A 24,049-nucleotide genomic window follows, 5' to 3' on the forward strand; every position below is an offset into this window, starting at 1 on the left:
TCACAGCGCACGAGTAGAACTTGGCGAACATTTATGCAGATCTGAAGTGTGCAGGGACAGAGATGTTGTAATACACCAGTAATATCAATGACAAAGATGTATTTCGATGCATCAGTTGATGCCGTGGACGTCTTAATATTTAACATGACCAAGATGAAGGTTTGTGAGGCTATCAGAATATCGGCATGGCAAAGCTGCTACAACATGTATATCGCCGATACGCTCTGATAAGCGTTCCATTTAGATCTCTATGCTTTTGACAGTACTCCAATAGACTTTTCCTGGTTAAAGTCTTGTGTAAACAACCGTTGCCAAACGTCAAGCCATTTCTCGTGTTGAGCAGTGGGGAGTTTGCCCGGCTGCTTGAAGGACCGCGTGAGAAGCTCTCGCAATCTCGTGCGGATGACTTTGATAGCGAGCATTGTCTTCCAATCTGGGACTGCAAAGCGTCCTCTGTTCCCGTCCAGTACAATGACGCCAGCGAACATCTTCAAACATACTATTAGCTTCTGACCACACAAACGATACCCGGTTTTGAGGCGTAGCTTACATCGATTCGAACATCTCCGCAGAGGAGAGCAATAGCAAAGGGATCTGCTGCCGTGGTCTCGTGAGCTCGATAGACTCTAGGGCAAAGGTTAGCTCGAGTAAGAAGAACAGCGGATGTAACAAGAAGTACGATTTGGATTGCATGATGTGGTAGTATGAGAGCCACTTGATGTCAAAATGCCCGCGGTTTACCGACGAGGGATGTATGCTGATTGACTGATTATTGCCAATGTTTCGCATACCCTTCATACCAGGTGTGTCTCGCACCAAGAGCTTGGGGTAAAAGCTCCAAGCGACTACTGAAGCGGAAACCACGTCATTGTCGCTGTGCATATTCACTCGACCAGGGATCTCGAAAAAATGCTGCTGCCGGCGGCCACGCCCCCCAGGGAAGCGCTGCCGTGAAAGGGCTTTGCGCTCCTCTTCGGTGAGGGGAAGAAATCCAGAGTCTGCGAGGGACACCAAGAGTTGGCCTTTCAAATCTTCAATATTTGAAAGAGTCTGCTGGCTCAGGAAATTCTTGCGGCAGAACTGCATCTCCTTTCCAATACCGCTATTTGACTGGCATGTCTTTTTCCATCCCAAGTAAGCATTGTAGACCGTGAGAAGGTCCGAGTCAGCTCTTCGGAATGCTGCACGTGCATTGTCTGCTTGCGCGCGCTGTCCGAATGGTGCAGAAAATGGGGATTTGGATGAGAGGATGGCAGCCACCGTGAGGGCCACGTCTAGGCATTTGAAAACTGTACCGAAAAGGATCAATTTTCCGAGGAAGACATCCAGCGGGAGACGTGCGAGTTGATGCCCCAGCGGTGTCAAATCTTCGCCCGGAGTTAGCGCTCGCACGTCTATCAAAGCGTCGATTGCACGGCGGATGTTTTTCGCGGAAGGAGGATCCAGTGCATCTCCTAGTGTATCCTCAATTCCACCGATCTTGCAAATTTTGACTCGAATTGCCAGGTCCTGAAGCGACAGACGAAGCATTTCTGGAGTTTGCTGATCGCTCATGAGACTATTATGCCTGAATTGAGTATACATGTGAAAGCATATGCCTTTTTGAACACGGCCGGCTCGACCGCGCCGTTGCTTTGCATTGGCTTTTGAGATGAATGTGTCAATCAACCTCGAAAGCTGCCTCCGCTCATCGAATCTCATCTCCCGGTGCTTACCGGTATCAATCACACATGTGACATCTGGAATTGTGATACCGGTTTCAGCGATATTCGTTGCCAGCACGATCTTTCGCATGCCAGGAGGAGGTATCAAGAATGCAGACTCTTGGTCATCTGTTGCAATGGTAGAGTGCAAAGGATACACAAGCCATTCTTTGGCAAATCTTGGATCGCCGAGAAGCATATCATTCAAAGTTCGAATTTCAGCGATGCCAGGGAGGAAAACAAGAATGGCGTTGCTGTAGACTTGCAAGTTTTCGTCCGTAGCGACACGAGCGATCAGCCGCACAATGAGATCAAACTCAATTTGGTACTCGTCCAGCTGGGAAAGGGTGCTGCGCGTCTTGGGGGAATATGCTGTGAGGGATTGAGATATCTCACTCTTCGGGGCATCTGAATCGGCCTCGCCAACATCGTCATCCAAATCTACCATCTTGTCGCCAGCCGAGTTCGGAGGTGTGTAGCCAGTAAGCTCAATGGCATCCTCGAGATAGCGGACTTCGACAGGAAACGTTCGGCCAGGGACATTAAGGATGGGAGCGCCGCCTAAGTATGCAGAAAAGCGATCTGCATCTACAGTGGCAGACATAAGAACCACCTTGAGGTCCTTTCTTTTGACCATCAGGCGCTTTAGAACAATCAAAAGAAAGTCGCTGTCAATCGAGCGTTCATGGACTTCGTCCAGAACCAGGTGTGTCACCTCTTTCAAGTCATTTGAGCCTTCCAGCATGCGCATGACAATACCAATAGTTGCGTATACCAGTCTGGTTTCTTTTGAAACATTGGCCTCGAGTCGTATCGAATAGCCAATCAACGAGCGATTCGTCCCTATGTCGTTGCGATTCTCACCCAGCTCTTCACTAACACGTCGTGCAAGTGAGATAGCGGAAATACGACGTGGTTCCGTGCAATAAATTTTGCAATGCCTTCCGTTGGATAGTTCACTCTCGAGGACGAATGACGGGACTTGTGTACTCTTGCCGCTGCGAGATTGTTAGTCAAGTCCCATTTCTGCAGCGAAAAGACTTACCATCCAGTTTCGCCGCATACAATGACAACTTGGTTAGTTGCGACAGCCTGTAGAACCTGGGATTTGAAATTCCACATAGGGAGTTGCATACGAGACGCCTTGGGGTGAATCATTAGTAGATGGCCAGTAACTAAGAAATCAAGAAACTTACCAACATGGATTGGTATTTGGACGTGCCAGATTTATCAGCCCAGATCTTTCGCAACAGCTCAGCATTGCCATTGGCATGTTTGGTACGATGGCCGTTTCCTTCGGTCGCTTCAGACTGCTGCTTGGCATTTCCACGTCCTCGGAAAGCACCTTGTATGATGACGCCGTCTTCCAACTCCTGGTCTAGTCTTTCTCGTACCAAGCTTCGTAATTCTTTCACCACGGTTCGATCTGCAGCATCTGCATGATCTTTCTTGGCTTCCGCGAGCTCCGACCAGAGATCTTTCCAAGTTGGCGGTAGTCGTAGATTGACCTTTTCTTCTCTCGCATTGGCGCTGAATATGTGAAATAAAGCCACAGTAGCAATGTATGCCTCGGATTGCTTGGCATCAGGAGTAGCGACTCCTGTCATTGTAAAAGAGAACTGGGTTGATGACAGGTCTATCGATACATCTGTTGTGAGCACATGTTGGGGCAGTTCTTGCGCTTTATTCCACCAGATGTCTAATGCTTGCTGGCTTGCGAATGAAGCTTCAGATACGAACTTGTACTGTATCTTGACGGTAGCGTCTCTGTCGCGAATTAGCATGATGCAGTGCTAGGGAGTTGCCGGTGGTCAATATACCTGGATCTACAGGCTTCCTCCAAGATGCGACGAGGTCCTATTCCTGTCCACTTGCCAAAATCCTTGAGTATTAATCTTGAACCATTGGCGGCGTTAATGACGGTCTGCGACTTTCCTGTGGTGGGGTCTACCTCATTCTGTGGCAGAGAGTCGAACAAACCTCCAAGGTCGTCTAGTTCCTCATTTTGCGCAAGGATTTCGGCAGCAATACGATCAGCCTCATCGTATACGTCATCTTTTCTGGGAACATCTAAGTTCAAGGATTCCATAGGCACTATAGCTTCATTGTCCGCTTCCATTTGTTTTCTTGTAGCCGCCAACTGCTGTTCCATAACAATTTTCTTTGCCCGCCATTGTATTTCAGCGGTGGGCCTATCAAACAGTACGTCGTTTTCGATCATGTGAATTTTGCCCTCATGTTTCGCAACCATAATCGCGTTGTCGTCGGAGTCAGCTGTTGGATTTCTGGAGAGAGCTAACAGTTTTGCTTTGGTGGCAACGTATTCGGGTATCAACTCATCAGGTTCGATATCACTATCGCACGTGGCAACAGTTTTTTTAATGGGCGATTGCATCTTCCGGTCTCGTCCATCAGTGCCCTTACCAGCGGTTCGACGATTCGGTTTTGGCGTTGCGGATCTTGAAGGGACTGGGCTGTCGCTGGGTGTCTCCCCTACTCGAACAATAAGCCATAATGCCCTTTTAGAGTATGGCGGGTTTCATTTACCTTTGGAAGTCGGCTTCGGCTTGTTTTCATAAGCCGGCAATTCACCCACGTCGCATTCGCGCGCTAGCCAGTCAAGGGACTCTTCCAGTCCCCAGATTAAATCTTTGCCAGGGGCAGATATACTTGGTGTTATATCGAGAATATGTTTTATAGCCGAACGGACTCGGTTTTCTTGGAAACCGGCAGATTGCAACGTGAGCTGCAGCGTCCACAGGCGGGTAACCATGTCCTCTTCCGAGGGCATCTTGCCAGCACCATGGCTTTCTGTTGACAAGCTAGAAACAGAGAATCGAGTTTCGCCGGAAATGAGATCCTGAACATGGTCCATGATCTCGGTATTAAACCATTTTATGCTGTTGACAGACTCTGCTTGACCTCGAAGCAGCCTCCGATCCGTTTCCAGTCGGTTGCGCTGCCGAGCTGCATCGCGTTTGCATTTTTGGGCTAGTCTTTCCACCAAGAGCTGTAGCTCGGATTCCTCAAGCTGCTTCTCGAACTCTTCGGCACTCAGTGGATTTTCCGTTGTGTCGTCGCCGTCCGCATTGACTGCTTCAACGGTCGATGGAGGGGCATCTTTTTTATCGGGCGGGGCGCCAGCTGGCGCTGCTGGTTCCGGCTCGGTCGCTTCAGGTCGTGGTTTCGCTGCAATTGAAGTGGTCGCGAAGCCTCGTGCGGGGTTAGCAGCTGGCTTCTTCTTTTTCTTATTGCCAGCCATGATCGCTAATGATCAAAGAAATGCAATGATGCTGGGTGGAATAATGTACGACGTGGGGCAACAGATTGCCTTTGCGTACGGAGTAATGAATGGGGAAAAGCAGTGGCCCGCAGTGCACCAAACAACCGCTCAACTACGTCAGGCGCTGAAGTTATTACAAGGAAATCGTCGCTATATGAATGGCTAGAATTTCATATTGTATAGTAGGAGAGTCCATAGGCTACAGTAGGGAAGCCTTTCCCTAATCCGAAGCCATAATGAGAATGTATTGTCACTTTTTAATTTTGGTTCTCGAAACTGCTAGTTACAACCAACTCGAACGTTGGGCAAGAGTGGCCCCGCAGAAAAAAAAAATGTGTATGTCAAAGTTGCGCACGGCGCTTCATGGACAGATGATATAAGTGGTCGCTAGTAATATCGTAATACAAACTGTGATCAGTGATCAGTGCTGAGTGGAAGTATTGAATGTAGTTCGTTTTCCTATACACGGGGTTGTTTGGAAAGTTGAGTCATACCGAGACCGAGCTGGCCTCGCCAAATAGCCAATGAGTAATCCTAGCCAGAAGCCCTAATTAGGAAAACTCGAGCATGTGGAGAGAGACTTAAAGAATCAAGGACTGAGAAATTGATAGTTAGATTTTGACCTCTGCTCGAATTGCATGCACTAGCTATGCTTTTCAATGATCTTTCTCATTTCGTAAAAACAAACCCGCACAAAAAGACGCCTGTCGACTTGAGCGACAGTGGGCGGTGAAAATCATCAACGTGGGGTCCTGGATCCTCGCTTTCTGCCCAAAACACCACACCACCACCAAGTATCCAAGCTATTGCCACAGGAGCGAACCGGCTGTACGACGCGAAAACCTGGATTTCGGCTCTGCCGGTAGCTTTAATTGCCCCAGATGGTCTCTTAAAACCATCCAATACACGATTGCGCCGACATGTCTGAACCACTTTCCAACAACGGAGGCGCTCCATCTGGGTTCGATCTTGCCGACACGGTCAGAACTCTGGCCTCGTCTTCAACTTCGGCCCGTGTGGCGCGGCTCCTGTCTCTTGACGAGACGATTGCACATTACAGTATGCTAAAGAAGCATCTGGACTGGTCAAGAATGCTAACCAATTCCAGAGCTCGATCAAGACGACACACAAACTGTCCTTCAGTCCCTCCTCGCTACCGTTCCGATTTACCAAGACCGCGAATCGAGATTAGCCGTGCAGCGATGCCTGATATCCCTCGCTACTGCGAAGGCAGAAGCCAATAGTCTTGGCTCCATTGTCCAAGCTGTCCATGAAGAGAGCCAGAAGCAAGCAATTGCTACATCGACCGCGTTTGTCTGGGTTGAATGGTGCAGCGTTCTCATGCAGCATCTCGCCGGGACTCACGAATGGGAGACTTTCGGAGAAGGCATTCTCCTTTCAGACGCCGGAGTATTGGAGAAATGCCTTCAACATCCGTTAAAGCATGGTATTGCTCGATCGGCTCTAGTTGTAACCCGACGTGCATTTCGAAAGCTCTTTGGCATGCCTAACACTGGCAAAAAAGCTCTGGAAGCTGCCATCAAAGTCTTGACTTCAAAGCAAACACAGCCTACAGCCAAGCATTCCTTGATACTGGGCGTCATTGCTGGAGTGTGCGCTCGCTCTCCTCTGCTGAAAACAATGTTTGCTCCATTGAAGTCGAGTTACTACGAGTTTTATACTAGAGAGGTGATCGGTTCGCGCGTAACCATACCCATCCACATTGCTGATGGCCTAGGCGACTTCTTCGCCGCGTTTGCGACTCGAGAAGAGCTCAACGCAGAAATTATGCCAAACATTGAGAAGGGACTGCTGCGGTCCCCAGAAATCATACTGACGGGCGTCTTGAAACCGCTCATCAGCTCACTTCCGAAAGAGCTCGATATGACGGAAACTCTAGAAAAGAGTCTTCTCAAGCCAATTACCTCAAACCTCAAATCGACGAATGCATCAATTCGAGACGCTTCCGTCAGCGTCTTTTGCGTTGCAATTACGCATTGTCAAGACCAGAAAGGCATCGACCGCATAATACAAGAAATTTCCAGCCCCTTGAAAGCGGGCAAGGTTGCTTCTGCCGACCACCGCATCCTCTACGCCTCTATGCTTGAGAGTATTCCGCTGTCCGCCACTGCCTCGGAAGCTGTTTCTACGGCCCTTGCAGCTGTCGCGTCAAAAGAGGGCAACGAGGCAGCGCTCTCTGCTGAGCTTCGAGCTCTAGGCAGAGCAGTTGCTTTCATATTGAAAAGTGATAGCACTGTTCCTACAGCTATCCAGGAGGCATTAGCAAAGGGTCTTGCAGACAAAAAGGCGCCCGTCAGAAAGCTGTGGATCTTGACTGCAGGGCAGGTCTTGTGGAGCAACATTGATGCTCCATCAGTAAACAACTCCATTTCATGCGTTGAAGCCATTATACCGAAGCTAGTAACTACTCTTGAAGAGGTTGCGTTGAATCCTGCAACGGCTGCGCAGAGTGGATTGATAGTCGGTGCTTACGTTCTCATGGCTCTGCATGATAGGCTCAAACGTCAATATCAGGATTCCAATGTGGCACAACTCTTGGCCAAAGCAGACATAACCGACAGAGCTCTCAATGTCACAGACAAGCATCCGATTTTATTAAGCGCGAGAGTTTATAACAAGTCCACTACCGAGGAAGATCTAACATGGCTCCTCCGCGCTCTCTCTGCATCATCGGAACACCTCACGGCCGAAACAAGTGAAGCTACCCCACTTGCATGGGCCGAAGCCATTGCATACCTCATTTCTGGTCCTTCTGTTGGACCCGTCGTGCAGAGGAGCGCTGCGCAGGCTCTGTCAAAACTGTACGCAGAAAGACCCGGCGTTATTTCTGACTTTATTGTCGATGGGTTGTGGAATGTCCTTGGCCAGCTACATAATAGCGAGAAAGAGGTGAAGCAGGAAAGCCCAAATTTTGGCAAAGTGCTTCGATCGATATCCTTGGATCCCATAGATATGCCAAAGAAGGATGATCCGGAAATCAAAGACCAATTGGAAGAGCAAGCATGCTCAATGATTGTTTTGGCGCGACCAGAACTTGTTCCAAACTCCAATTGGATCGATACCGTTATTCGAATGGGAATTGATCCTGGCGAATTGGCGCGCAGACATCGTGATACTCTGATAGGAGAGATCGGAGCCAGAACTGCACCGGAGCAGGTAAGTCCTACTAATTTGGTATCCTCAATTAGATGAAGCTAATAATTCGGCATCAGCCTGCAACTGTTAAGCAAGCGGCATACAATGCCGCGGCCGAGCTCGCATTTGTCGCCCCGCATGTAGTTGTTCCTCGACTGCTGGAGCTGATTGGGCGAGATTTGAACTCTGACAGCCTTCGCTCTATTGGCCCGCTCGAGATGGCCATTTCGCGAACACCCGAAGGGACATACTTTGTGGATATCCTAGGGAAGAAGGCGAAGAGCGCTGCACCAAGCAAGAAAAGCGCAGCGGGTGATATAGCTGACTGGGAGCAAGACGCGCGAAGGCAAATTGAGCAAAGAAAGACCCAGAGCAAGAAACTCTCGGCAGAAGAGGCGTCGAAAGTAAATGCTCAGTTGAAGAAAGAAACTGGCGTCCGGGAATCGGTTCGAGAGCTGCAAGCCAGGATCAACCGCGGCATTGGTATTATCGAAGCACTGGCTACTGGGCCCCCAACAGATGCTACTTTGTGGCTTGGCCAGTCTGTCAAGCTTTTGCTTGGTGCTATTGAGGAAGGCGCTTCTTTCGTCGTTGGAGAGGTCGTCGCAACAGCCTTCTTGAAGTGCTCTGAGAAAATCTCCGTAAGACTCGGAGCCATGCGGCCTTTCATTGGTGCTGCTACGCTGCGACTCCACGAGGTGGCCTTGCCAGAAAGCTATTGTGAAGAGTCCCTCGAGGATCTCGTAACAAGAACCCTTTACCGACTCAGATTTGCCGGTGAGCAACGGCCCTTCGACGTTGCTACACTCACCTACGTGTTGCCTCTTCTCTTGAATATTTTACGCACTGGTGGCGTTGGCGTAACAGATGATGATCGCGACGCTCAAGTTGTCCTGGCTGTGGAAGTCATTTCTTTCCACACTGATGTTTGCGTGGATGAATCTCTGCCGCGTGCCGAGGTTATTACGACTTTGGTGAATGCAATGCAACGGTACACGCAACACTACAAGATCATCAAAGACTGTTTTGCAGATATCTGCCGCTGCATTGCTCCCAACATCAGCCAGGATGAGATGCGTGTGCTGGCCAAGGGATCGACTGTTCCCTCCGGTACAGTCCGTACAACTATCTTGCAGTCAATCAGTGCAGATGTTGACATGACTGAATTGCAATATTCCGCTGAGATATGGCTAGCATGCCACGATGACCTGGAAGAAAACAGAGAGCTTGGCCGCGAGATTTGGGAAGAAAGCGATTTCGCGATTAAGGAATTTGCTATTGCTACTTTGGTGCCCTACTTGGAGAGCAAAGATGCACAGTTGCGCAGAGCAGCCGCCCGATCGCTTGCTGAAGCAGCCGCCTTACAGAAGAGCTCTATTGAACCTCTACTGTCGCAGCTGAAGACATCGTACATCGATCTTGCCAGGCCACGAGCGCAGAAGCTTGATGAATATGGCATTCCTATCAAGATGGATCTGTCTGATCCCTGGGAAGCCAGACAGGGCATTGCCACTACATTTAAAGAGCTATCTTCTGTGCTCAGCAATACGCAGCTGGAAGCGCTCTTTGTTTATCTCATAGAGTCTGGCCCCTTTGCCGATGTTAACAGCAATGTGCGTGGCGAAATGTTGGACGCTGCTCTACGGGCTATTGATACCCACGGCAAGGCCATGGTTGAGAATCTGATGAAGCGATTCGAGGCGACTCTCGAGAATGGAGACAAGAGCAGTGACGCCGCGGATCGATTGAGCGAAGCCGTCATTATTTGTTACGGTGCGCTTGCAAGCCATCTTCGACCCGGAGATGCCAAGATTCCGATTGTCATCCAGCGCCTCTTGGCCACACTTAGCACACCGTCCGAGACCGTGCAATTTGCAATTGCGGAATGCCTCCCTCCACTCATCAAAGCATGCCCTGAGAGGACATCCAAATACATCGAGCAAATTATGGACGAGCTTCTCAACTCAAAGCAATACGCGGTGCAGAGAGGAGCAGCGTATGGCTTGGCCGGTGCTGTTCAAGGCCGAGGAATCGGATCGCTCCGTGAGTATCGCATCATATCTAATCTCAACGCAGCGATGGACAACAAAAAGGACGCACAGCAAAGAGAAGCGGCACTTATTGCATTCGAGCTTCTTTCAACCATTCTTGGAAAATTATTCGAGCCATATGTCATCCAAATTGTCCCCCAGCTTCTAGGCGGATTTGGTGACAGCAATGGAGATGTTCGCGATGCCTGCTTGGCGGCTGCGAAAGCTTGCTTTGGCAAACTTAGCTCTTATGGTGTCAAGAAGATCATGCCGACGCTTCTCAACGGCCTTGACGATCAGCAATGGAGAAGTAAGCGCGGCGCTTGCGATTTGCTTGGCGCAATGGCCTATCTTGATCCGAACCAGCTCGCTACTAGCTTGCCGGACATTATCCCCCCTCTTACTGGTGTGTTAAACGACAGCCACAAGGAAGTACGTGCAGCGGCAAACCGGAGTTTGAAGCGATTTGGTGAGGTGATCAACAACCCCGAAATCAAGAGCTTGGTTGATATTCTCCTGAAAGCTTTGAGCGACCCTACCAAATACACTGACGAAGCTCTTGATTCCCTCATCAAAGTACAGTTCGTGCATTATCTAGATGCACCTTCTCTCGCTCTGGTAACAAGGATACTCCAGAGAGGCCTTGGCGACCGCTCCAACACCAAGCGCAAAGCTGCCCAGGTTATCGGCAGTCTGGCTCATTTGACCGAGAAGAAAGATATCATTGTACACCTTCCCATTCTGGTTGCCGGCCTGAAAGTTGCTGCAGTTGACCCCGTCCCCACAACAAGAGCGACGGCTTCCAGAGCATTGGGCTCACTCGTTGAGAAGCTCGGAGAGGATGCTCTTCCTGATCTTATTCCTGGCTTGATGCAGACACTGAAGTCTGATACTGGTGCTGGCGACCGCCTTGGCTCTGCTCAAGCTCTAAGTGAAGTTCTGGCTGGGCTTGGAACAACAAGACTGGAGGAGACACTGCCTACAATCTTGCAAAATGTCGACTCTTCTAAGGCGGCTGTCAGAGAAGGGTTCATGTCTCTCTTCATATTCCTTCCTGTTTGCTTTGGCAATAGTTTTGCCAACTACCTGGGCCGTATCGTTCCACCCATTCTTGCTGGCCTCGCTGACGATGTCGAGTCAATTCGAGATACCGCTCTGCGCGCTGGCCGCCTTTTGGTCAAAAATTTTGCGGTCCGCGCTGTCGACCTTCTCTTGCCAGAGCTGGAACGTGGCTTGGCGGATGATAGCTACAGAATTCGATTGAGCTCGGTCGAGCTTGTTGGAGATCTACTATTCAACCTCACTGGTATCAAGGCCAATACTGAATTCGATGAAGCTGATGACGAAGCTATCAAGGAAGCGGGAGCATCGCTCAAGGAGGCTTTAGGAGAAGAAAAGCGCAACAAGATTCTCTCCGCGCTTTATGTTTGCCGCTGCGATACTTCTGGTGCTGTGCGGTCTGCTGCCATCTCTGTCTGGAAGGCGTTGGTACACAGCCCTAAAACTCTGAAAGAACTGGTGCCGACTTTGATCCACCTAATTATTCGACGCCTGGGCAGTTCCAACATGGAACACAAAGTTATTGCCAGCAATGCCCTGGGCGAGTTGATTCGAAAGGCTGGAGATGGCGTTCTTGCAAGCTTGCTGCCAACGTTGGACGAGAGCCTCCAGACGTCTACTGACTCGGATGCCAAGCAAGGCATTTGTCTGGCACTCAGGGAACTCATCTCTTCCGCTACACCTGAGGCACTAGAAGAGCATGACAAGACGCTTATTGCCGTTGTGCGAACCGCGCTCATCGATTCTGATGACGAAGTGCGAGAAGCCGCCGCCGAGGCATTTGACTCTCTACAGAATATTTTCGGCAAGCGTGCTGTTGACCAAGTTCTGCCATACCTGCTCAACCTGCTTCGCTCAGAGAGCGAAGCAGACAACGCTCTCTCTGCGTTGTTGACACTCTTGACGGACACGACCAGATCAAATATCATCCTGCCAAACCTCATCCCAACGCTGACAAGTCCACCAATTTCAGCATTCGACGCAAAGGCCTTGGCATCGCTCTCGCGTGTCGCTGGTACAGCTATGAACCGCAGACTGCCCAATATCATAACATCTTTGCTTGAAAATGAGATCAACTGCAGAGACGACGATTTGCGTTGTGACTTAGAGAAGTCGTTCGATACTGTCGTGCAGTCTATTGACGAATATGATGGACTGAACACTGTTATGAACGTTCTTCTGGGTCTTCTCAAGCACGATGATCACCAGTGGCGTGCTGCAACAGCCCGCCACATGACAAGCTTCTTCGCTGCATCTACGGTTGAGTACTCGAGATATAACCAAGACATCATTCGTTCGTTGCTCAATTCCTTCGACGATAGCGATGCTACAGTCGTAAAGGCCTCGTGGGCCGCCCTGAGCGAATTTACCAAGAAGCTGAAGAAGGAAGAAATGGAATCTCTTGTTCCCTCGACTCGGCAGACCCTGCAGCGTGTCGGAGTTGCTGGAGCAAACCTGCGAGGATTCGAACTCCCCAAGGGCATCAACGCTATCCTGCCGATTTTCCTACAAGGCTTAATGAACGGTACCGCGGATCAGCGAGTGCATGCTGCTCTGGGTATTTCGGATATCGTTGACCGTACCAGCGAAGCTAGCTTGAAGCCATTTGTCACACAAATCACTGGTCCGCTTATTCGTGTCGTTTCTGAACGGTCGACCGACGTTAAGTCTGCTATTTTGTTGACGCTCAACAATCTGCTGGAGAAGATGCCCACTGCTTTGAAACCATTCTTACCTCAACTGCAAAGAACATTTGCCAAGTCCTTGGCTGACGGGTCAAGCGAGGTTCTGCGCACAAGAGCCGCCAAGGCACTCGGAACTTTGATCAAGTATACTCCGCGAATCGACCCTCTCATCGCGGAACTAGTTACTGGGTCCAAGACTACAGATTCCGGCGTCAAGAAGGCAATGCTCAAAGCATTGTACGAGGTTATCAGCAGAGCAGGCGCGAACATGGGTCAAGCTTCGCGCACCGCTATCCTGTCATTGATTGATGGTGATGTTGACGAAGCCGATGCTTCCATGACAATTACCAACGCACAACTTCTTGGCGCTTTAATCAAGAATGTACCCGAGGAAGCTGCAACAGGCTTACTACGCAACCGTGTGGTCACGTCAAACTTCAATCTGTCCTCGGCACTTGCGTTGAATGCCGTCTTGGTCGAGTCTCCGAAAGTATTAGCTCAGAGTGCCATGGCGGAGGAACTCCCTGACCTCCTATGCAAAGGCATGACTGCCAAGCCAGTAAGTTATGTACTTTCTACTTGGTTACTATTTTTCTAACAAATGTGACCAGACCTTTGTTGGAGACAATTACATCTTGGCGGCTGGTAAATTGCTACTCTCCTCGCCTCCCAAGAACTTTGACGCGACAAAGAGTATCTTTGAGAGACTTTCAGATATTATCCAGCCGGGCTCCCCTGCAGATTCTCGGAGACTGGCCTTGGTCATCATTCGCACGGTGAGCCGAACAAACATGGAGCTCGTTCGTCCTCATGTGCCACTGCTGGCTCCACCGGTATTTTCCAGCGTGCGAGACCTTGTAATTCCCGTCAAGCTGGCTGCTGAGGCGGCCTTTGTGGAGCTCTTCAGCGTTGTCGAGGAGGAGAGCAGGATTTTTGACAAGTATATGGCTGGACCCGGAGCAGACCTGCCAGCAAATGCGAAGAGAAGCATGTCTGACTACTTCAAGCGAGTTGCAACGCGCCTGGGCAGTCAAGCTCGTGAAAGAAGAGAGGCTGAAGGCGGACAAGGCGGTCTAGGCCTTTCCAATGACGAGCAAGACGACGAGCGTGAAATCTGGAGTGTTGGACAGGTAGAAATTCAAGGGGAGAGTTTTACATAGTAGCAGGATTTGAGCCTGGCAAAATACAAATAGAATCGATTTATGATGATACAATTTTGGGGGAGACTGAGAATGCATTTTTTGTCATTGTAGCATACGAGGCACGGTATGCATTTGCGTTACAGCGGCGATGATGGTGAAGTAACCACTGGATCGTTTGGGCTTCTTAATACAGGCTGGTTGGCAGCTCCTTCCGAAAGACACTAGCAGGTGCGTGGCAAGAAACAAGGGCCGGTCAAATAAGATGAGGATCTTGCTTAGTAGAAGATCTTGGTCGATTCCTACACTCCGTTGTATATCATCATTTGTCTATTTTCTCATTCTCCCCTAAATGTCTTGCTCTTCAAAGGATCTTATGACTACTTACCTACCAACGTCCTTTTTTGCTACACCCAGTGCACCCAGTTAGGTCCCTGAAGTCGCAGTTGAGTCACGTGACTCATATAGTCGATACTCGGTCTTACCTCATCACAGCCCTCGCTTAGTGTGGAATTTTGGGCTTAGTGCACGTGAACCCACAAACTCTGCAGTGAATGTGCGTGCCCCAAGAAATTTTGGCTTCCCGAAACCCCTCCCAAATCTTTAACCTCCCTCACAAATATCGAGGACCGACCATCGCCGCCCACCGATATTCAAGATGTAAGTAGATGATCAATGGAGGACAATGCGACATGGAACCCAAATTTGGAGGATTATCAGCATCGCATTTGATGGAGCCGAGCCGAGCGAGGAATTATAGATGGAATAAAGCCGTTCGAAATGCTAACGAACGATTCCGTACAGGGTCAACCTGCGAACTCAGAAGCGCCTCGCCGCGTCGGTCGTCGGCTGCGGCAAGCGCAAGATCTGGCTCGACCCCAATGAGCAGAGCGAAATCTCGAACGCCAACTCCCGTCAGACTATCCGCAAGCTGGTCGCTGATGGCCTCATCATCCGAAAGCCCGTGACGATGCACTCGCGCTCCCGCGCCCGTGAGCTCAACCTTGCCCGCAGAGTTGGCCGCCACCGTGGTTACGGTAAGCGCAAGGGTACTGCCGACGCCCGTATGCCTTCTCAGGTTCTGTGGATGCGCCGCCTCCGAGTCCTCCGCCGCCTTCTCGTCAAGTACCGCGCCAGCGGTAAGATCGACAAGCACCTGTACCACGAGCTCTACCACCTGAGCAAGGGTAACACCTTCAAGCACAAGCGCGCCCTTGTTGAGCACGTACGTATTCGACTTGGAACTGTTGAGATCTCACCTAGGATTGGCATGACGACTGACTTGATATTGGACAGATTCACCGTGCCAAGGCCGAGAAGCAGCGTGAGAAGGCTCTCAAGGACGAAATGGATGCCAAGCGTGCGAAGACCAAGGCTGCCAGAGAGCGCAAGCAGGAGAGAGCCGCCGCCAAGCGTACCGCTATGCTCGCCGACGACGAGTAGACAACATAAAAGTCACCGATGTCTGGAGGAGGGGCTGCATTCGGAGTCTACGGGTTGGGTCTTGTTTTACGCCCTTCTGGTTATTCAGTCGTACCAGCGGGGATTATGGCATGTAGCATTGAAAAATGGATTCCATATACTCAAAGTTAGAACGCTACTGGGTGGTGCGCTGCATGTAATATGGCTACATCCTGGACCAGTGCAGTATGTAACGCGCATGATGAAAAAAAGAACAAAAGTGCACCATTTCCCAAAGAAAATCTTATTTTGATGTTCGATTTCGCGTTCAAGTCGATGTGACAACTGGCAGGGGCCATTAAACTCAGATGGGTGGAGTAATGGTTTTTGACTGGGGCATCCATCCTTCACTCCTACCTAGGGCTACAGCCACTTCATTTGGTGCAGGTAGTGGTACTAAGGTAAGCTGGCTTGTAGCGCATGTGCTGCAAGTTTGTACGCGTCACAAACAGGTCTTGAACCCGTCCGCACCGGGTCAATGCGTGAGGCATCAATTTGCGGTCGAGTCCGCGGGCTAACTACCTGTCTAAGGAGATGCCTCCTTCAAGTACCAGAGACAACGAATGATGAGCCTGACAAGGTTACGGGGCCCTACAAATTGTGCAACAGTATCAAGAAATCGAGAAAGGTGGAGTTGGGTACGATTTGGCAAGTCGACGATGTAAAGATTGTACCAGAATAATCAACCAGATTGGATCAGATTCCTTCAAATTGTCCCAAAAGGTGGTGAGGTGTGCCGGGGCATATCAGCATGCTCCCACATGATGCGGAAGTACGATATGATGCACTTGGCAGTCTCTTCACGCCCAATGTAGTTGATATGGAAGAAAGGAGAGCAAGTTAGTGTGGGGGAGCTTGGAGCGTTTTAAAACTTTCTGGCTAGGTAGGTTACTAAGCACGAAATGGTGCGAGCGAGAACACAGGAAAAATTAAGTGCGGCTTGCGCTCGTGTGACGGCCAGTAGGTGTCGCGTTGTTCGAATCGAAGAGACCATGAGAATCGATTTTTTATTGCTTAAAACAGAATCCACTAGAACTAATAATGGCATGGCGCTCTCGAGGCGCAAATTGCTGCAGTCATTATGAGCCACACTGGCTGGCTATACATAGGTTGAGCCAGGCCTACCAGCCAAATTCAGCCAGGCCGTCCCCCGCTTCGTTTTCTTTCAGCTACGCAATTCACACCTTGAGCATTTCTTTTAGCCGCGCCAGGGGTCGAGTGAGAGTCGCCGTGTCCTAGATCGGAGTGGTGCGATGGGCCAGCTTAGTTTCTATTGTCGAGCCTGTTATGTACTTGTTACCTAAAGATATGGGCGAAGACCTGGTCAGAGGACTGGGAGTAATATGGAGCCGATGGGCCTGGGCGCCGCTGTGGTGCAAATTGTAGGGTAATCGGAGGCATGGCGGCAGCACTGTGGCTCTGGCCGTGACCAACCAACAGTTTGGATGCGGGGGTCTGCGCAGCTTGCGGGTACCGCCGGTCGGAGGCCATCGGCTCTACCATTTCTACCTTGTTTCTTAAAACGGTACCACTGCCAAACACGCCGCCTGAGACGCAAGACTTTTCAGCAGCCTGTCTCTGCCCTCATCTTCACCCCTTCACCTACCTGCCGACTCTGCCGCCTCTGAATTGTGCGCCTGTCGCGTTCAATTGCTGCTGTGCGCTGCTCCATTGCTGCCGACGACAGCCAGCACAGTCTCCCCACCCAGTCTCGCGTCCGACGACTTCTCTTGCCACTGTCGAAACTACTCCAATCGCACTCGTCAAAATGTCGATTCCTAGCATTCGTGGCACTTCCTTCGCCCTTCGCGGCGCCTCGCGTCCCATGGCAGCCTCCGCTGCTATGCGCAGCATTGCTCGTCGCGGCAACTCTTCCATTGCGCTCGAAGGCCAGCAGCAGGTACAGAGCTATTGCCCATCTCGTTTCTGCGCCAACTGATGTGCATGATACTAATGAACCGTGCCACAGCTCCTCTCCGCCCACCTCTCCAAGGCTGATCCTGCAGTCTTCGACATCATCGAAAAGGTTGGTCTGTCTATACAGTTGTGTCTCATGCTGTCAGCCGATGTGTTCTCATCCAAGCTCACACGTTTACAGGAGAAAAACCGCCAGAAGCACTTCATCAACCTCATCCCTTCTGAGAACTTCACCTCTCAGGCTGTTCTCGATGCTCTCGGCAGTGTTATGCAAAGTAGGCATTCACAATGGCCAATTTCCATTTGCATGCTAATCAACGACGACTAGACAAGTACTCTGAGGGCTACCCTGGTGCCCGCTACTACGGAGGCAACGAATTCATTGACCAGTCTGAGCGACTTTGCCAGCAGCGCGCCATTGAGGCCTTCAGCCTGGATGCTAACAATTGGGGCGTGAACGTTCAGCGTAAGTTGCCGTCAGTCGACCCTGTAATTTGCACGTGCTAATCTACTATGTAGCTCTTTCCGGTGCCCCTGCCAACCTCTACGTTTATTCGGCTCTCATGGACACTCACGACCGTCTCATGGGTCTTGACCTGCCCCATGGTGGACACTTGTCCCACGGCTACCAGACACCTACCAAGAAGATCTCATCCGTCTCCAAGTACTTCGAGACTGTCCCTTACCGTTTGGACGAGAAGACTGGCTTCATTGACTACGAGAAACTTGAGGAGCTTGCTCTCCTTTATCGCCCCAAGATTATCGTTGCAGGCGCCAGTGCCTACAGCCGTCTAATTGACTATAAGCGCATTCGTGAGATTTGTGACAAGATCAACGCCTACATGCTCGCAGATATGGCTCATATTTCGGGTCTTGTCGCGGCCAAGGTACTTCCTGGCCCCTTCCAGCACGCCGACATTGTCACGACGACGAGCCACAAGAGTCTGCGGGGTCCTCGTGGTGCTCTCATCTTCTTCCGCAAGGGCGTCAGACGCCAGAACCCAAAGACAAAGGTCGATGAGATGTATAACCTTGAGGGCCCAATCAACAACTCCGTCTTCCCTGGCCACCAGGGTGGTCCCCACAACCATACCATCACTGCTCTTTCCGTCGCCCTGAAGCAAGCCCAAACTCCCGACTTCCACGCCTACCAAACACAAGTCCTCGCCAACGCAAAAGCGTTTGCTCAGCGTCTTGGTGATGACAAGAGCAAGGGTGGCCTTGGTTACAGCATTGTCAGCGGTGGTACCGACAACCACTTGGTACTTGCTGACCTTAAGCCTAACGGCGTTGACGGCGGTCGTGTTGAGCGTATCCTCGAACTTGTCGGTATTGCTGCCAACAAGAACACTGTCCCTGGCGACCGTTCTGCTCTTGTTCCTGGCGGTCTCCGCATGGGCACGCCTGCTATGACCAGCCGTGGCTTCACCGAGAACGACTTCGTCCGCGTCGCCGACATTGTTGATCGTGCCGTCGCCATTGCCGTGCGACTAGACAAGGTCGTTAGGGCTTCTGCCAAGGAGAGGGCTGAGAAGAGCCCAGGAAAGCTCAAGTTCTTCCTTGACCACGTTGGCAATGGCGACAGCGACACTGAGATTGTTCAGCTCCGCAGCGAAGTCTCCGATTGGGTCGGCACATACCCCCTCCCTTGGGACTCTGCCCAGTAAACTATCGCCGTACTATGTTTGAATATATCTTTTTTTTGTCTTGTCCATTAATACGAAGCAGCACTTCAGCCATGAAAATAGATGCCCACGAGGACAGGCTTGCGTGGAAAAGCATGCAATCAACTTGCGCATGGTTAGCCATGTCTAACTTTTATGGCGAATCTTTTCTGGATGAATTCTGGCAGCTACATTGAAAATATATGGGCGGTCGTTGCCTTTTCTAAATGCGACATTTGTGGCTTTCAATGCCACGGTATTCCTGGCGGGAATTTGTATACTAAGGAGTTACGGTGTTGACATCATATCTAGCGCAAACTTCAGCAATTGCATGGTCTTTTTTTCTTTCTAATTCACACTCAAGAGGGCATAGAACATAAAAGTCGAAAACAATGGCGTAGGTAAACAATCGAGCTATCCCCTTATTGCAGCATCCAAGCTCACCGAGTTTGCTGCAGCCTATTCAAAATCTTGACGATGCTACGCCTCGACTTCATTAAGTCGTAATAGTTGCGAAGAACTTTCAATTCGCTCAGCGCGTCAGTCTCAGGTCTCTCAACCATTGAATGCAAGACAGGCCATAGCGCAAAATCTGCGATGCCTGGTCGATCGCCGCCAATATAGTCTGTACCTGATGTACAAGATTCCCATGACAGCAATTCGACTTTCAGAGCGGCAGTCAACGATTCGCCGCTGTCATAAAGTCTGAGCATCTCGTGCCATCTCCCGTGCAAAGAGAGAGCTTTTTGAAATAGAGTGAACTGTTTGGCCAGCTGTCCTGGCGTCAAAACGCTCTTCTTCTTCTGATGCCTGGCGTGCAGGTACAGCATAATGGCGAGATCACCGCTCACTTCCGTCTTGTCGTCGTCATTGTCGACATATTTGATAAGAATATCATCTGATAATGTTTGCATGTCGCCGAGAGATTGCATGGTACATTTCTTGGACTGGGTAATGCTACCGCTAGCATACCCGATTTCGTACTCCGCGAGCATGATACTGATCCGCATATTTATAACGGGATCTGTGGATGAGAAGAGTCTCGGGGCACTGCGCAAATGCAAAACATCGAAGCCTTCGCCGTAGTAAGCGTCCCAGTCGAAATTCGAGTTATGATTCTCCGTGCCAAAGGCGCGAAGCATCTTAATGCTTTCCTCCGTTTGGCCATTGATGATAATTTTGGCATCATCGAACGTTTTTGCTGTGGCTCCTTGACCCCAGATTTTTGTTTCGTCTTTGTCTAGGAACGTCCCGATCTGTCTGAACGTCAATGAAATGCGGCTCCCTTCGTAAGCCAGCTCCACTGGAGACTTCTCTCGGTCGGCCCTCTTATCTTGACGAATGGAGTGAAGCCATTTCATGTTCGTCTTCAACCCCATGCGACAAAGAGAATTATGTGGCAGTGGTGCTCTCTGCACCCTTCGACCGGCGCTAGACGAAGGCTGCTCGTCACTAGAGGGGTCCTTATCCGCTCTCTTCGTTCGAAGCACCATTGTCCTTTGGGCGCCAAGGCTCACGTTTGCGATATACGAACCACGCACGATATCCAGAGTTTTGTCGCTATGCTCAGATATGTAGTCCTTTCCATCTCGATAAAATTGTATGAGAACGTGGTTCAATGGATGGCCTAGTTGCTTCTCTGTGACCGCTTTAATCGCCAAAACTGCTGGAGAAAATGGGAGTAGCGGTGGCGACTCATCAGATGGGTGACGGTAAATTGGAATATTCCCATCTCTGCCAACCTCACCCTGCACAGCGACCAGGCGAGGCACCTCACCACCTTGGTGGGACATCCGCTGCCATTGTATCTCTTTGCTCAGCCTCTGGAAAATGCCATTTTCCAGTTCTGGCGGCAGAAGATCTTCAATCACATCGGTATCTCCTTCACAAAGACCGCGGGACTTTTGATCCTCCTTTTGGGTGCTAGCCTCGCCGGACTCTGATTGCTTGGTGGTGTCCATGGCTGCTGGTTGACTGAGAGTCTTATTGCTTGAGATGACTTCAGGCGGAAAACCTGCAGGTGTGCTGTCTACCTCGTATTTATCATTATCCACTGCTTCTCCCAGTTCATCTGGATCTGTCAGGTCAGTTCGGCTTATTCCAGCAGCTTCCATTTCCTTCTCTCGGGCATTTCCGTCACGTACCTTGCATGGCGCGAGCTTCAGCCGCGCGTGGCGTAGTGGCATTTAGCGTCAGGGTGCTCATGGGCTGCACAATACCGTCGTCATTGCTTGCATGAACTTGCGTTGTAGCGGGGATGTCAACACCTAGTTCGATCAAGCTTTGATTGCCATCCTGCATGACCTCAGTCGATGTCAAGAGGCCGCAGCCGGTTAAGATTTGTAGTGTCTTCATGGCCTTGATCTGTTTTGCCTCGCTGGAGTAACCACAACAATCATTGACAAGCGTGATATTCAACCCGTGCCCGGCTGCATCCACAGTGGTAGCGTACACGCCTGCATTGATCAGAGATCCGCAAATGTAAACCTCCATAGTCATTCTTGCCCGGAGAAGGCGGAGCAAGCCCGTGCCCTCAAAGGCAGAATAGTGAGACTTCAATAAGAAAACATCGTTCTTCTCGGCATCATCTTTGACATATTGCGGTACTTCAGCTCCAATTTTTGAAGAAAGTATGCATTTTGCCTTCTCGGAGCTTAAAAAGGCGTCGAGATTGGTTGACGGGCCTTCCGGGTCTGAGTGCCCCAGAGTCGGGTCCTGCATGTGGTCATCATATGGAGTCCTTACCTCCTCAAATCTGGAATTTACCCAGACGACATCGCCAGTTCGACGAAATGCCTTTGCCAGACGTGCTGTCTTGTCGGCATACCCTGCAGGTAGGGTTATGGGTATTGCTGCGTTTGCACCGACGAAATCTTGTTGGAAATCAACAATGATCAGAGCCTTTCGCAACAGTAGCTGCGGCAGGGCTACCTGATCAAACTTGAACATCTCTACTGACAGACGGCGAGCCTTCCTGTTACATTCTAAGAGAGTGGTATGTTTTCGCCAGGTTCATGGCCGTTTATCTGGGCGGGGCTAGCGGTGGTAAAGGTATTTATTTCCCCGTGCGACCGACCGTTAATGAGACTCCAGCCTCCCAAGCCCCTCCAAGCCCAACTCCCTACTGGTACCTACGCGCGACGGGGCTGTTTTCTAGAAGGGGTCAAATATAGTGTTAGAATTAATATATATTCCTCCCATCCTGTTAGGGTATTAGAACACTTAACACGTTTTAGAAAAAATATATAAAATTTCTGATATAACTGGGTGCCCTAATATCCTAACACGATAGGAGGAAGACGTAGCAAACAGAGGACCCCCGGGTAGGTACCTACTAACGTTACCTTGAGTAGGTAATAAAGTTGGATTCCTCACCTCTGCACCTGCCTCTGACAGCTACCAGAGTTTGGGTAAGTAGCGGCCGCCCTGACTTCGCTTTTCGAGTTGATCCCGGACAAGCGAGGATGACACAGAAGTAGATACTTGCCACGACGACCAATTCTGTGCATGTTACTCGGAAATGGTTATGTATATATTCACCCGTCTTTACCAAAAATGAACGATCGCACGATCAACATACGTTTCACAGTGCTGTCTAGCTTTTCGAATTCAAGGCGTTCAATCGACGCCATCGATATTCTGGCCGTGCATTGTGCAGCCCCACTATTTAGCGTGGGCGCCGCTCATCACATCCTGCGCATATCATCCTCTTGCCCAGCGCATACACAGCCCGCCAACCAGTTTGTATCGCGCTTTCGGCTGCGCATATGCCGGGCTCTTCCATCGCATCTTGCACGAATGTCCATGTTTCTTTACACGAAGTTGCGTATCAACGAAGATGCCTGAAAAACGCGACTCGCCCCCAGCGGCCGAGGAAACTGTCGCGAAGAGGCAGCGCGTTGACTGTGACGACTCTGTGATGGAAGATGTTCTCTCGCCAGCTACGATGGATGATGCGACGGGCTCCTGTCCCTGCGAGGTTAAATACCCATCCACGCAGCATTTCAATGCGCGATGCGGCATCCAGCGTTCTATAGCCCTCGCCGCGGCGCACATTGGTTTCGAGTCCACATCCCCTCAAGTGATGGAGAGCTTCACGGGGCTGATAGAAGCATGTACGTCTTTGGGTTTGTATCTGATCGAAATTATGGAACAGTGTTGACCTTTTATTTTGGCAGATTTGGAGTCGATTATCGAGGAGACAAAGAGGCTCGCAATCGCATCTCGGCGCGAGCACCCGATACCTTCCGATTTTGAGAACATGCTCAAGCGCTATAATTTACCGATATCATCTTTATTGCCACATTTGAGGAATCCCATGTCAATCGACCCTACGCCAAACTTTGTGCAGACCCATGATGGCCATAAATCGTCCGAGTTCAAACCGCTTCCGTTGCTTGGCTCTGAACTAAGTGGCCAGGCGGATAAAGACGCGAAACCATACATTCCGTCGTCATTTCCTGATTTCCCAAGCAAACATACATACAAATTTACGCCACAGGAAGATACCAGGTCTCGTGATTCCAAAAAAATCCGCGAGGAAGCCGCACTAAATGCTCAGCAAGGTGAGGATGCCCTCAGGCGGCTGGTCCGCGCATCAAAGATGCGCAAGCAGAAAGAAGCCAAGACCCTCGTGGAGAGGGATAATCAAGGTAAGGAGCGGTTCAGATTATGGGAGTCAACCATGAAACGGTTCATGGGTGGAAACTCAAAAGACGTCGCGACGGGGCAGGTCGAGATTGCAGATCACAGCATGATTGTGAATGGAGATGTAGCATTCTCCCGCAAAGATGTTTCGCGCACAGTTCAACGGTCAGCCACTGTTCCTGGAAAGGGACCTTGACGCTTGGAGTCAACCTGCACAGTGTCGCCTATTCCGCACGAGCGCGGGCTTGCGAAATGCTCCACCTACGATACCCCTGTATACTAGAGACATCCTAGCATGGCGTTTT

At 50.4% G+C, this 24,049-nt stretch overlaps 6 protein-coding genes across 6 annotated transcripts; 4 read left to right on the forward strand and 2 right to left on the reverse strand.

Annotated features, from left to right (window-relative positions):
- Positions 1-248: 248 nt before the first annotated feature.
- LMH87_000975 (uncharacterized protein) lies at positions 249-4,965 on the reverse strand (the record flags this gene model as incomplete). The annotated part of the gene is made up of 8 exons (XM_056198973.1): positions 249-488; positions 551-626; positions 680-1,643; positions 1,716-2,701; positions 2,749-2,846; positions 2,900-3,470; positions 3,524-4,196; positions 4,251-4,965. 8 exons carry the CDS (start codon positions 4,963-4,965, stop codon positions 249-251), a joined length of 4,323 nt encoding a protein of 1,440 aa, XP_056055868.1.
- A 941-nt stretch (positions 4,966-5,906) lies between these two features.
- Positions 5,907-14,076, forward strand: LMH87_000976 (uncharacterized protein; the record flags this gene model as incomplete). Its single annotated transcript, XM_056198974.1, has 4 exons — positions 5,907-6,045; positions 6,095-8,163; positions 8,220-13,475; positions 13,528-14,076. 4 exons carry the CDS (start codon positions 5,907-5,909, stop codon positions 14,074-14,076), a joined length of 8,013 nt encoding a protein of 2,670 aa, XP_056055869.1.
- Positions 14,077-14,206: 130 nt separating this feature from the next.
- Positions 14,207-15,498, forward strand: LMH87_000977 (uncharacterized protein; the record flags this gene model as incomplete). Its single annotated transcript, XM_056198977.1, has 4 exons — positions 14,207-14,217; positions 14,683-14,715; positions 14,860-15,280; positions 15,352-15,498. 4 exons carry the CDS (start codon positions 14,207-14,209, stop codon positions 15,496-15,498), a joined length of 612 nt encoding a protein of 203 aa, XP_056055870.1.
- A 1,786-nt stretch (positions 15,499-17,284) lies between these two features.
- LMH87_000978 (uncharacterized protein) lies at positions 17,285-19,100 on the forward strand (the record flags this gene model as incomplete). Its single annotated transcript, XM_056198978.1, has 5 exons — positions 17,285-17,416; positions 17,486-17,542; positions 17,615-17,708; positions 17,762-17,899; positions 17,953-19,100. 5 exons carry the CDS (start codon positions 17,285-17,287, stop codon positions 19,098-19,100), a joined length of 1,569 nt encoding a protein of 522 aa, XP_056055871.1.
- A 437-nt stretch (positions 19,101-19,537) lies between these two features.
- LMH87_000979 (uncharacterized protein) lies at positions 19,538-22,046 on the reverse strand (the record flags this gene model as incomplete). The annotated part of the gene is made up of 2 exons (XM_056198979.1): positions 19,538-21,168; positions 21,242-22,046. 2 exons carry the CDS (start codon positions 22,044-22,046, stop codon positions 19,538-19,540), a joined length of 2,436 nt encoding a protein of 811 aa, XP_056055872.1.
- Positions 22,047-22,935: 889 nt separating this feature from the next.
- LMH87_000980 (uncharacterized protein) lies at positions 22,936-23,940 on the forward strand (the record flags this gene model as incomplete). The annotated part of the gene is made up of 2 exons (XM_056198980.1): positions 22,936-23,212; positions 23,276-23,940. The coding sequence occupies 2 exons, from the start codon at positions 22,936-22,938 to the stop codon at positions 23,938-23,940; spliced, it is 942 nt and encodes a 313-aa protein (XP_056055873.1).
- Between the last annotated feature and the right edge of the window lie 109 nt (positions 23,941-24,049).

The sequence above is a fragment of the Akanthomyces muscarius genome, chromosome 6 (genome assembly GCF_028009165.1).
Source record: "Akanthomyces muscarius strain Ve6 chromosome 6, whole genome shotgun sequence".
Taxonomy (NCBI): domain Eukaryota; kingdom Fungi; phylum Ascomycota; class Sordariomycetes; order Hypocreales; family Cordycipitaceae; genus Akanthomyces; species Akanthomyces muscarius.